Source organism: Trypanosoma melophagium (genome assembly GCF_022059095.1).
Source record: "Trypanosoma melophagium isolate St. Kilda chromosome Unknown ctg18segment0, whole genome shotgun sequence".
Taxonomy (NCBI): Eukaryota; Euglenozoa; class Kinetoplastea; order Trypanosomatida; family Trypanosomatidae; genus Trypanosoma; species Trypanosoma melophagium.
In genome coordinates this window covers 422342-434831 of record NW_027125147.1, presented here as the reverse complement: position 1 = coordinate 434831, position 12490 = coordinate 422342, and the positions used below count along the sequence as shown (strand labels likewise).

The following is a 12490-nucleotide window of genomic DNA, read 5'->3' as shown; positions in this document are numbered from 1 at the left end:
TATTTATTTATTTATGTATTCCTTTCGTTTGGTTAAACCAAGAAAACGAAAGAAAATATGGCGCTGCCGGTGACAACAGCTAATTGTAATGTGAAAATGAATCCAGAGAACAAATAAGTCTAGTAATAGTAGTAGAGAGGATTGTTTAACTAAATGAGTGTGCAATTGTGCTTCTGATGTTGCTCTTGTTATTATCCCTCCAAACACCTTGCCTTTTTTTTCAATAATTACTAACAACAAGGAACGCAAAAAATAAAATAAGAAAATAAAGGCAATAAAGTAATGTTAGGAACTCAAAAAGAGGAATCACTAGATGCGATACTCGCTTCCCACGCGGATGACCTGAAAGTAGTGGCTAAAAAACTCTTACAACGTTTAGTAAAACGTCGATCAGGGTCTTCTTTAGAAGTTGAAGTGCGTCTATGCCGATTTACTGCATGTAACGATACCTCTCCAAAAGGTAATAGCGTTGAGAATGACGGATTGCGTTTTGTTGAGGCAAAGGTAAAGCCTGGTGTATCTCCGGATCACTACGAACGCCTTAAGGCATATTGTCTCTCCAAAGCAATTAATGAAAACATTACGCACTCCACAACCCGCGATGTCGTTGCGCATGGTTGGCGCTACACCTACACAGCAGAAACGGATAACGAGCCCACACGCTGTATAAGCCGTCTAAAGAAGAATCGCGTATTTGTAAGTGATATTCTGGTACCTTTCGCTCCTTATAATATTCGCTTCTCTGTTTCAACAGAGACATCTGGTAGTTTGCCCGATTCTGGTACTGCCCCAGAAGTGGGTTACACTCGCCTTAAGGAGCGAACGAGTGTTGTAGATGGTTTATTTCGCTATGATATGACACGTGTAGTGGAGAGCGATGGAGCTACTTCGTATGAAGTGGAAATCGAGGGAGTGTTCAGAGAACCTGAAACACAAATAACTGAGTCATGGGTGATGGAACTTCTCAGAAAAGCGCTCACACTGTCAGTTCTGTTAAACAACTCTAGTGAGGGGAACTCGTAACGATGCATCGTGAAAGAAAAAAAAACGAAATGAGGGTTAAATTTAACCCATGTATATTTTTTTCGCTACTATTATTATTATTATTATTATTATTATTATTATTATTATTATTATTATTATTATTATTATTATTATTATTATTATTATTATTATTATTATTATTATTATTATTATCTACAATGAAACTTTTTATTGATTTATGATTCTTTATTTGATTTTCGTTTAAGACGTTTGAGAGACGGGGGTTACCGTTAAGAAATAATACATGTTTTGTTCTTGTGCTCATGTATGTGTGTATACATATATACATGTTTTCATACTTGTAGTGTTTTATTTTTCTTTTTATTTTTTGTTTCATATTCTTTGACTACAGATTTTTCCTTCCACCTTTTACTATTCTATATATTTCTATTTCGCTCTTTATATTTTCTCTTCTTACTTCTTATTTTTATTTTTTACCGTTATTTCTCTTTTCCACGGTAGCAATGATGCGGAAAACGCCCATATACGCTTTGGCCGCCACTCGTAAGACGTTGGTTGGCAACGGTCCCACATTCTCCACTGGTGGTGAGTGCAACAATACTTGTGATATTCAAAATGCCTTCCCAATGAATGATCGCGGTATTCGTTCTTCTTCTCCTTTCCACGAGCCCAATACTGCCATTTATGATACATACCTCTCGTGGACATATTTCCAGCCAATGGATGTGAATATCGAAAAATTACCGGCTCCGGAGGCAAAGTACTATCAACGACACACAAAGAAACCATGGGATATTTCTACAACCGAACTTATTGAGATTCAATCTCGTAAGAAGTACTTCCAAGTTTGGGGCTACCTTGTGGCCTTCATTTACTTGTACTTCCTAATGCCAAAGGAGAAGTCGTTCAGTGGACTTCACGGACCTGATGGACATTGGATCATGTTGCCAAAGGCCAAGCCAGAACTGTTCTAGGCATCGGTCTTGTTGTTTTGTTTTTCGGTATTTGAGTCTGTTTGTGTTTTGTGTTTGTTTTGTTTTGTTTCATTGCAGTAGCACATAGGAAGTAGGAAGTGGCAAATTCATTGACACAACTTACGAACAAACGTACAAAGGTTGTGTACGGATAAGGAAGTTGCTGCAGAAAAGAAAAGGAAGGAAAGAAATAAGAAAAAAAAAAAAAAAAAAAAAAATATATATATATATATATATAGCATGCTGTGGTCTGTTTGCCGCCCAGTGAGGGCTAAAAAAAAAATTTTTGACAATGAATATATGTATTCTAGTGGATTGCTTTATTGAGTTGAAATTTTCTTTTTTTTTCTTTGTTTGTTGTTGTTTCTCATATTTTCTTTCTTTTTTTTTCCTTTTTTTTTATCTTTTTCTTTGTGTATTATGTCTCTTTATGTTCTGGGGTCTTGGGATCAATAGAGGTTGTTGAGATAGAAGCTGCAGAAAGGATAGGGAACCAAAACAAGGGTTCAGTGGTGTAGGTTTTGTTATTTGTTGAAAAGTTTTTTTTTAATTCCACGTGCATATTTTTATTTATATATACATATATACACTCTTTCACGGAGAATTACTCAAAAATAAGATACTGACAAGGGAAATAAACGAAAATGAGTCTTGAGACCACTGCGTATCTGCAGCGCCTCAGTGAAACGCCGGAGCGAACCCGTAATTTCTGTATGGTGGCACATGTCGATCACGGCAAGACAACACTCAGCGACTATCTTGTGGCCAGTAACGGCATCCTTTCACCGCAGCTTGCGGGTGAGGTGCGATTGTTGGACTCCCGTCCTGATGAACAGGAGCGTTGTATTACTATGAAAGCCAGTTCTATTGCACTTCGACATACATACAAGGGTGTGGAGCATCTTTTGAATCTTGTAGATTCACCTGGGCATATTGATTTTTCATGTGAAGTATCTACAGCGATGCGCCTGTGTGATGGTGCGGTTGTTATTGTTGATGTTGTGGATGGTGTAACTCAACAGACAACTAGTATATTACGACACGCGTATCGAGAAGGTCTCTCTATGTGTCTTATTCTCAATAAAGTAGATCTTCTTATTGCTGTTCAGCAACTTTCACCAGAAGAAGGATATTATCGTATGCGTTCTATTATAGAGACCTGTAATGCAACCCTTGCTGGGTTTGCTAATCAGTTAAAAATACAGGAAGATGACTGTGTAATGTGTCAAGAACGTGGTGATCCTAGTGATGATGTATGGTTTTGTCCTACTAAGGGAAATGTACTATTTTGTAGTTGTTATGATGGATGGGCTTTTAGCGCTTCTTTTTTTGCTTCGATATATGAAGAAAAATTGGGTATTCCTAATCTTCAGACGTATCTTTGGGGTGATTATTATCTAGATAGTAAAACGAAAAAAATCGAAATGAGCCCGTTGCGAGTAGGACAACATCCTTTAGCAGTACAGTTAATGCTTGAACCTATTTGGCAGTTATACAAAACTTTTATTGAAGATGATGATAATTTAGAGCAACAATTACGTATGGCTGCGAAGCTTGGTGTTCCAGAACGAGTATGGAATAACCCTCGTCGAGAAAAAAGAGGAAAATTAAAAGCTCTACTTTCTTCTTGGCTTCCAATTGCTAAATGTGTTCTAAGTACAATTTGTGAAAAATTGGATTCTCCTGTGGAAGCGCAACGGCGTCGTTTGCGGTTTCTTATGCCTAAATTTGATGAAGCACCAACTTCTGTACAAAAGGCGCTGATGGATTGTTCACCTTCAGCTGATGCACCATGTATCGTATATGTGTGTAAGCTTATTGATACCCAATTTCTCGTTGGAACAATCATAGGTCAAGAAGGGTGTAGTGATGATGCATTTATTGGATTTGCTCGTGTTTATAGTGGACGGCTTAAACCTGGAAAAACTGTTTATGTTCAGAGTGATGACAAAATTGTAGAAGCCGTGGTACGTAAAGTATTTCTCTTTCGAGGAACAGGATTAGATGAGGCAGAAGAGGCGTGTAGTGGGACAATATGTGGTATTGGCGGACTTACACCTTACATCACAAAGTATGCCACTTTGTCTAGTTTAGAAGGTGTTCCACCATTTAAACCACTTGTACTTCCGAGTACTTCTATTGTTCGTGCTTCTGTCTTTCCAAAAGATCCAAAGGAGCTATTTCAACTGGTACAAGGGCTAAGACTATTATACAAGGTAGATCCACAGGTGGAAGTAAGCATACTTCCTACTGGTGAACATGTTATCGGAACAGCTGGAGAAGTTCACTTGGAGCGCTGTATAAAAGATCTTGTTGATACCTTTGCTCGAGTGGAGGTTGTGGTATCAGAACCTCTTGTCTCTTTTCGAGAAACTATTGTAGTCGCTGGTTCTAGTGGAAGTAACATCATTAGCTTAAAACCGAAGCTGCACACAGTTACGGCATTGGATGGTGCCTTCTCTATAACCCTTTACGCACGTTCTTTACCACCAGAAGTATTTGAAATACTTAAAGATGATAATAGAAACCATGGTAATAATTCTCAGATATGTCGTCAAGTAGAAACCACTCTAGCTGAAAATAAACGATGGACTGCAGAAATGCAACATGGTATTATCGCCTCTGGTCCAATAAAACTTGGATTTCTTGGTGCGATTCTTCTTCTTCACTTTGGCACAGATGACCCGGCGGCGGAGAAGTTACAACTGTTTAATACCTGGAAAGATTCCATCACCGCTGGCTTTCAGGCGGCTGCAGAGAGTGGTCCGATGGCACAGGAGCCGATGTTCAACATTGCCTTTATCATCACAGATCTTTCTATCAACAGTTCCACTGGATTAACAGGGGGAATGGTGCTGCCGTGTGTGCGGGATGCCTGTCGCACGGCGATGGAACTCCACCCACGACGTCTGGTGGAGCCGGTGTATGAGTGTACCGTGTACTCCTCGGGATCTACACATGGGAAGATTTATAGCGCCCTCAGCCGGCGCCGCTCAGAAATCATTGAGGAGGTGCCAAACGAGGGAAGCGATCTCTTTTACATTCGTTGTCTTCTCCCCGCCGTGGAGGCTTTTGGGCTGCAGGATGAGTTGCGTGTAGCGACACAAGGGGCCTCAACGGCACAATTACAGATGAGTCACTGGAATATTGTGGAGGCGGATCCATACTTTACACCAACGACGAAGGAGGAAATTGAGGAACATGGGACGGAGTTGGCAACAAAGAATATTGCAGAACAATTACTTGAGCGTATTCGACGTCGTAAGGGACTGTACCGTGAGCGGGTCGTGGAGAGCGCTGAGAAACAGAAGTTTTCCCTTAAGGGTGCGTAATATTTTTCTATGATAATAAAAAAAGAAAAAAAAGACATTCTCAGTTATTCTCAATTTTTTTCTTTTTTTTTCTTAAAAAGAAAGCAAGTGCTAAAAACACAAATAAAAAGTAGAAGCGAAGAACAAAGCGAAACTAAGACAAAAAAAAAGATAACGTATACGCACTCCTAATCATTGGAATAAATCAAAAATATTATTATTAATATTACTCACTTTTTTGTCCCCCTTCCTTTCCCTTGTTTTCTTTTTTTTTTCTTTTTTTGGTTATATTTTTCCTAGACTAGTGTTGATGGACCCTGCGAGAGTTCACGTGGGTCCAGTTTCAGCATTTAAGGAAAAGAGCCGCCAATTAGTAAAGTCTGGTGATAGAAATATTGCGGTATATCAATACGGAGGTCAGTTCTTCGCGCTTGATAATGCTTGTTACCATCATGGTGGTCCTTTACTAGAAGGAGATATTGAAGACATGGGAGGTCATCCATGTATTGTATGTCCATGGCATCAGTATCATATTACCCTTGACACTGGAGAAGGTCTTTATTGGGCACTTCAGATGTCGGCAAATGGAATCCCTGATAAAAACGCTCCGCAAATACTGCGTTCTAAAGGGAGAAAACAACGCACACATATTGTTACAATTGAGAATGGTGAAGTATATGTGACAGTAAATACCATCGGTCCACGCGTTGAGAGTGACACGTATGCTGAAATGGCTATTGCTAACCAAGAGAAAGCAATGTCGATGCCAATGAGTTGTAGTGGTTGTGGTACTATGAAGAAAATTCATAGTGGTTTACGTAGTGAGCAAGTTTTTGCAGAAATAGGAGCTCGGAATAAAACCCGTTTGTCTGGTTTTTCAGAAAAACAAATTTTACAGTGTGTAAGGGTGGAACATATCTGTGATTCTACAAAAAAGTTTTACTTCAATATTTGTCAAGGAGAACTTGAGACTCAATTGATTCCAGGCCAATTTGTTGATTTGAAATTACCTTTTTTAGATCCCTACGGTAAGCCATTTGTGCGACGATGGACTGTTATTGAGACAAACAAGGAAGGTTGTCTTTTTAGCCTTATTATTAAAGCTGCCCGTGAGAGTCGTGGAGGGAGTATATGGATGCTTAATAACGCTTTACATCAAAAGTTTACAATTATTCGTGTTGGTGGAAATTTCACTTTTACACATCACATGAGTCGATTGCGTGAAGTAGAAGGACGTGTTGTAGTACTTTCTGCTGGTATTGGTATTACACCATCATATGCTTCACTTTGCCGTTACTTTGAAGAAAAACCAGAAAAGAATGTACCAAAATTTCATGTTCTCCACTTTCATGTAGACAGAACATTGTCTTCGGTTGTGGGGCTTGAAAAGTATATAAAATGGCATCACACTAAAGAAGCATATTTTACGTACCGCTTTAATTGCTATCTCACTAAACAGAACTCCAATACTGTGATGGATGAGTCACTTTGTGCAATTACGACATGTGGACAACGGCCAACTATGGAGGATATACAGAAATTTGTCGGTGAATTTGTAAGTACATCACCCGTTTTGGTTTTTGTTAGTGGTCCATCGATGTTCGTCCGTACGGGAAAACTTGCACTTCTCTCACTGGGCGTCTTGGAGTCAGATGTGTTGACAGACGAGAATGATGATGGTAGTGGTGATAATGGTGGTGGTGCGGCTTAGGGGGAGAGTGATACAGGGTGTTGAGCATTTTGTATTTTTCATCGTTTTGGTTCTTTTTTTTTTTTTGTTCTTTTGGAGTGAATTACGCATATATATATATATATATATATATATAATATTTTTCTGTAAATGCGGATGGTTTCTTTTCCTACATAATTCTGTATGTTTTATTTATCTTCCTTTTTATTGTTGTGTATTACGTGATTTATCAATAGCCACACTTATTACTGTTTTTTTTTTTTTCTTTACTTTCTTGTTCCCTCAACCCTCTTTCTTCTTTCTATTATACATAATTGAGAGGTCTTGTTATTGTTGTTCGTCGGTTTTTTTTATTTTTAATTTCTACTTCTGTACTCCTTCACTTTGCGCAGACGGCAATGGGAGGACGACAAAGTACACTCGCAACGCCGCAAATGCGAAGGGTGGCGGAGAACGACACGAATTCGTGGGGAGTTCCACCGGAGGAAGTCCCCGAAGATGAGAAGAACGCGGAGGAACTTGTGCTGCAGACGTGGGCCTTCTGCAAGGCGAAACCCACACCCGCGGCGAACTATCGTAGTGATGTGGAGGAGCGTAAGCGGCGGCAGTCGGTGGCGTGGCGGAAGCGGGCGAGTTTCATTGAATTGGACTGCGGTGAGGACAGTTTCTTTGTGTCCAACACTTACAAAGTGATTGGAGTGGCCGATGGTGTGGGTGGCTGGCGGGATGAGGGCGTCGATCCATCACTATTTGCCAACTCACTGATGGAGAATGCGAAACTCTTCTCTGAAACACACCGCACGGAACTAAACCCGGAAGTTATTCTGCAGTCGGCCTTTGACAAGGTTGTGAATGACGGGCGGGTGAAGGCCGGCAGCAGTACGGCGTGTGTCGTGACACTCCGCAGCGATATCACTCCTAACAATAATAGTAATAGCGATAGCAATAACAATAGCAGCAGCAATAATAGTAGTAACAAGAGCAGCAGCAGCATAAGCAGCAATAGTAATATTATTATTAATCCGAAGGATGAGGCATTGTTGGATGTGGCGAATGTGGGCGACAGTGGGGTGTTGGTGGTGCGTGATCGCCAAGTCCTGCACCGCGTACATGAGAAGGTGCACGGCTTTAACGCACCGTTTCAACTCGCACTGCTGCCACCGCGGCTGCGGGGGCGTGCCTTTGCAGATACGGTGGAAGATGCCACTCGTGAAACTATTCCTGTGCGAAAAGGCGATGTTGTTATCACCGCAACAGACGGTTTATTTGATAACCGCTTCAACACAACACTCGCCTCCGACGCAGGATGGATCGGCAGTGTTAGCGGAAGTGCTATTGAACGTATTCCACTGGTTGGATTCTTCCTCAGCGCCTTCTTCGCCGATGAAAAGGTCGCATACATTGATCCACAGCGTGTGGCACAGCGGATAGTGCAGGATGCGTATAAAGTGTCTATTGATCCAGAGGCACACACACCGTGGGCATCAATGCTGCGCAAGTTTGGAGCCAAAGACGCAAAAGGAGGAAAAGCAGATGATATTACAGTTGTTTTGAGCCGCGTTACAACTCGCGAAGAACTTAATGCCAGTAACCTGTGGTAAATAAAAATAAAAAGGGATGGGAAGTAGCTATGTGTATGTGTGTGTTTGTTTTGCGGGTATGTTGGAATATGGGCGAGGTAACACCGTGCCATGGTGTTGTTGTTGTTGTTTTTGTTGTTGTGTAGACATGAAAAGGGTGAGGGAAGAGGAAAAACAAAAGAAAAACGAAAGAGAAAAATAAGGACATGCAATGAAAGGAAAGAAAAAAGTAGGAAGCGAGAGTGACGAACGCGGTGTGTGGGAGTTTTCAGGTGGTGAATGGAATGAAATGAGGGATTCGATTGGGAATACATGAATGATGATTTAATGGGAAAAAAAAGGCGTACAAGAGATGAGAAAAACACCAAGTGTATCAATATTCATTTCAAAGGCAGAGAATTACGTGGATGAGAAACATAGAGAGAAAGAACAAAAAAAAGAGGAGGGGATTTTTGTATATGCGTGTTTGTACTTTTGTGTGTGTGTAGTGTATCCATGATAGGTTTTGTGTATACCTTTCGTGTACAAATCCTTTTCATTCAAATATATATATATATATATATATATATATCCCTGTTACTATTTCCTCTATGAAACATTTTTAGTTACTATTCTCTTCTTTTCTCTTCTCTTCTTTTCTTTTCTTTCTGGGGGGGCTTGTTTATCTGTGTTTATGCTTAAAAAGGGATAACATGCAAATGAATTTAAACAATCCATTTGCGACCTTTCTCGGAAAGAAGGTGGTTAATACCACCACAGGTCTTAAGCGATCTCGTGAGGAGGAAGACATATCACTATTGCCAATTCCATTAACAGAAACACGAACCTCTTCTACAACGGATGCGGCTTCTGTTTCCGCTGCCGCATCCAACGCGGCGGAGTTTACGCGTGGAAAAAATTCGTTTACCACTATTCCCTCTTCTTCAAGTTCTGTAAAGGTGGTTCTTTTACCAGATGATGGAGAGGAGGAAGAAGAAGAACTTCGCCTCTTATTGGGTGACACGAATAAAGTGTTTATAAGACCTGAAAAGGTATCAACGACAACAACAAAAGAAGGAGAAGAAGAAATGAGAAAAAGTGTAATTGAGAGTCCATTATTGGGAGAAGCCGTTCAAACAGTCGATCCTTCTAACCGGGCAGTGGCACTTAAAGATCTTCCATGGACAACACGGTCTAACACGGTACTGGAGGAACTATCAGAACGTTTTGAAGCACAATTTAAATGGGAATTAAAGAAAAATGCAGAACTCTTAGCTGTATTTGAACCTTTTTTCACTGATAGGGCAATTGATCGTATTGAAAATTATAATCAAGAGGTACAGTTCCTTCCAGCATCAGATGTGACAGTTGAGAAAACATCTACTTCTGGTGGTTACACTTTACGTTCCTATCAACTTACAGGTGTTCAATTTATGTTAAATAAATTTCACAGTGGAATGCCATGTATTTTGGCTGATGATATGGGTCTTGGAAAGACAGCACAGATTGCTTCATTTCTTAACCTCTTACAGACAGAACACGGTATTGATGGACCACACTTAATCGTCTCACCCCTTTCAACCCTTACAAGTTGGACAAGAGAACTTGCTCGTTGGTCTCCAACACTACGTGTGGTAAAATATCATGGAGAACGAAAAGGACGAACCGCACTACGTAGTGCACGAGTAAATCGTCATTGTGTATATGTTACGACTCCATCTGTGCTTAATCAAGATCGTGGGTTTTTTCGCAAACGAGCGTGGGTAGTTGCAATTGTAGATGAGGCTCACGTCTTAAAAGGGGGAAGTACAATGATTTCTTCTGTGGCACGAAAACTTAAAGCGTGTTTTCGTATCGCCGTAACAGGTACCCCTGTTCATAACAATGTTGGTGAAGTTTGGAGTTTATTGAGTTTTCTGTATCCTTCATTCTGTACCCGGTATGATTGCAATGATGATAGTCCTGTTGAAGCAGCTGAAAACTCTGCAAGATTGTTGCAACATATTATGTTACGTCGAACAAAAGTAAGTATTGAGTTAGGCATTCCACCACGTGTAGATGAACCTACTATTATGATTAAACCTACTGGTGTTCAACAACGATTACTTACTCGAATGACAGAAAAAGTTTTGAGTGAGGGTGAAACCAGCGGTACATCTCTTCAACTTCATTTAACACATCAACGTATTGTTTGTAATCATCCTTTAGCGCTACGTCTCTTAGCGGCTGAAGGTCGAAATTCGGGATGTTCAGGATGGGAAGAACGTATGATGGCTGCAGGTGTTACATTAAATGAATTCTCTATTATTACTCCAAGTGCAAAAATGATAGAATTAGATCGTATGTTAAAAGAGTTTAAAGAAGCTGGTCACCGTTGTCTTATATTCTCCAATTTTACTTCTATTTTGGATCTTTTACAGGCATTATGTGTTTTACGGGGTTACAGTTTCGAACGTTTAGATGGTAATACACAACGTGTAGAACGTGAATTGTCTATGACCCGTTTTAATGCTCCAGGATCTGATTGTTTTTTATTTCTCCTCACAACTACAGCTGGTGGTGTTGGTGTAACACTCACAGGAGCTGATACTGTCATTCTTTTTGATTCACACTATAATCCGCAAATTGACCGTCAAGCCGCAGATCGTGCTCACCGCATTGGACAAACTCGTGTTGTTCGTGTGTATAGACTCTGTCTTTGTAATACAATGGAGGAAAGAATTCTTAATGTGGCTTTACGTAAGGCATCACTGGGTGATTTTATTGTGGAAGGTGGTAGTTGTAAAGGTGATGACTCCTCTGGTATGTCTCTCTCCGCTGATCGAATTCGTCAGCTCTTTGAAGTTGATAATACTACTAGTACTACTACAAATACCAATATCCTTAATAAAAGTGAGAATAACCATAACAATGAGACGGATTCTACGGAAGAAACGAAGCATAATAAAATAATTGATATTGACGTTGATGCAGATACCGCAGCAGAAGATGCCATGGTGGAGGATTTACTACACGTACAGGCCGAAGGATTACCCAAAGTATTTACAAGAAAAATAGAGAATCGAAGCGGGAGACAAACTGTTGGTGTTACCCACAAATGTTTTGTATGTGGAGAAATCATGCGGCCGCTGGAACCGTTATATCACTGCTCTGTGTGTCCCAAGGCATATCATGCGGATTGCATTGGTGAACGGAAACTGCAGTTGGGTGTGAGTGCGCAGCGTCACTGGACTTGCTCTCGTCATAACTGCAGTTCATGTGGGAAGGCACAGGCGGTGGATGGTGCTATATTTATGTGCGCAGAGTGTCCACTCTCGTTTTGCTTTGATTGTCTCGATCCACGCTATTTCGATCTGGACGAGAGCAAAACACAGTTTGTGCACATTCGCCGTGTGTATCCCGGTATGGAATTGGAGGGAATGGAGGTGCGGCAGTCTGTGTATTACCTCACATGCCTCCGCTGCTGTGGAGTACTGTCATCATCTTCTTCTTCCTCATCAGAAAGTGATATGGATGAGGACGCGGTAAGTAGCATTGGTAATGATAATAACCATAATCAAAATAATGATAATCATAATACTAATAACAATCATCATCATCATATTATTGATGATGATGATGGCGAAGGTGGTGTTGATGAGAGTGTTGAAGAAGTGGAGGTTACTCTTATATAAAACAGAGGGAAAAAAAAGCCCCAAATGTCATAGAGGCATTGAAGGTGGTTTTCTTCTATTTCCATTTTGGTCCTTTTAATTAAGGGAAGAAATAAAGTGCCGCTTTTCTTTTCTTTCTTTTTTTTTCTTTTTGATTATCTTTATATATCTTTACTTATTCGCTTACATTCATATCCTAGTAAGGGTAACATTTATATAATTATTGTTGAACATATCTTTTTTTTTCTTTTATTCTGGCGGGTTCCTTTTCCTGGAAATGGAAAAGAAATAAAAGAAA

The 12490-nt window shown here is 40.2% G+C and overlaps 6 protein-coding genes across 6 annotated transcripts; all 6 read left to right on the top strand.

The window, feature by feature from the left end:
• Positions 1-282: 282 nt before the first annotated feature.
• On the top strand, positions 283-1023 carry LSM04_004165 (mRNA triphosphatase Cet1-like; the record flags this gene model as incomplete). The annotated part of the gene is made up of 1 exon (XM_067331664.1): positions 283-1023. The coding sequence occupies one exon, from the start codon at positions 283-285 to the stop codon at positions 1021-1023; it is 741 nt and encodes a 246-aa protein (XP_067193076.1).
• A 485-nt stretch (positions 1024-1508) lies between these two features.
• Positions 1509-1979, top strand: LSM04_005152 (uncharacterized protein; the record flags this gene model as incomplete). Its single annotated transcript, XM_067331663.1, has 1 exon — positions 1509-1979. One exon carries the CDS (start codon positions 1509-1511, stop codon positions 1977-1979), a length of 471 nt encoding a protein of 156 aa, XP_067193106.1.
• Positions 1980-2623: 644 nt separating this feature from the next.
• Positions 2624-5311, top strand: LSM04_009310 (Elongation factor EFG; the record flags this gene model as incomplete). Its single annotated transcript, XM_067331662.1, has 1 exon — positions 2624-5311. One exon carries the CDS (start codon positions 2624-2626, stop codon positions 5309-5311), a length of 2688 nt encoding a protein of 895 aa, XP_067193214.1.
• A 289-nt stretch (positions 5312-5600) lies between these two features.
• LSM04_008565 (Flavoprotein pyridine nucleotide cytochrome reductase-like) lies at positions 5601-7001 on the top strand (the record flags this gene model as incomplete). The annotated part of the gene is made up of 1 exon (XM_067331661.1): positions 5601-7001. The coding sequence occupies one exon, from the start codon at positions 5601-5603 to the stop codon at positions 6999-7001; it is 1401 nt and encodes a 466-aa protein (XP_067193187.1).
• Positions 7002-7378: 377 nt separating this feature from the next.
• Positions 7379-8581, top strand: LSM04_006931 (PPM-type phosphatase domain; the record flags this gene model as incomplete). Its single annotated transcript, XM_067331660.1, has 1 exon — positions 7379-8581. The coding sequence occupies one exon, from the start codon at positions 7379-7381 to the stop codon at positions 8579-8581; it is 1203 nt and encodes a 400-aa protein (XP_067193157.1).
• A 677-nt stretch (positions 8582-9258) lies between these two features.
• On the top strand, positions 9259-12213 carry LSM04_009651 (SNF2-related; the record flags this gene model as incomplete). Its single annotated transcript, XM_067331659.1, has 1 exon — positions 9259-12213. One exon carries the CDS (start codon positions 9259-9261, stop codon positions 12211-12213), a length of 2955 nt encoding a protein of 984 aa, XP_067193219.1.
• Between the last annotated feature and the right edge of the window lie 277 nt (positions 12214-12490).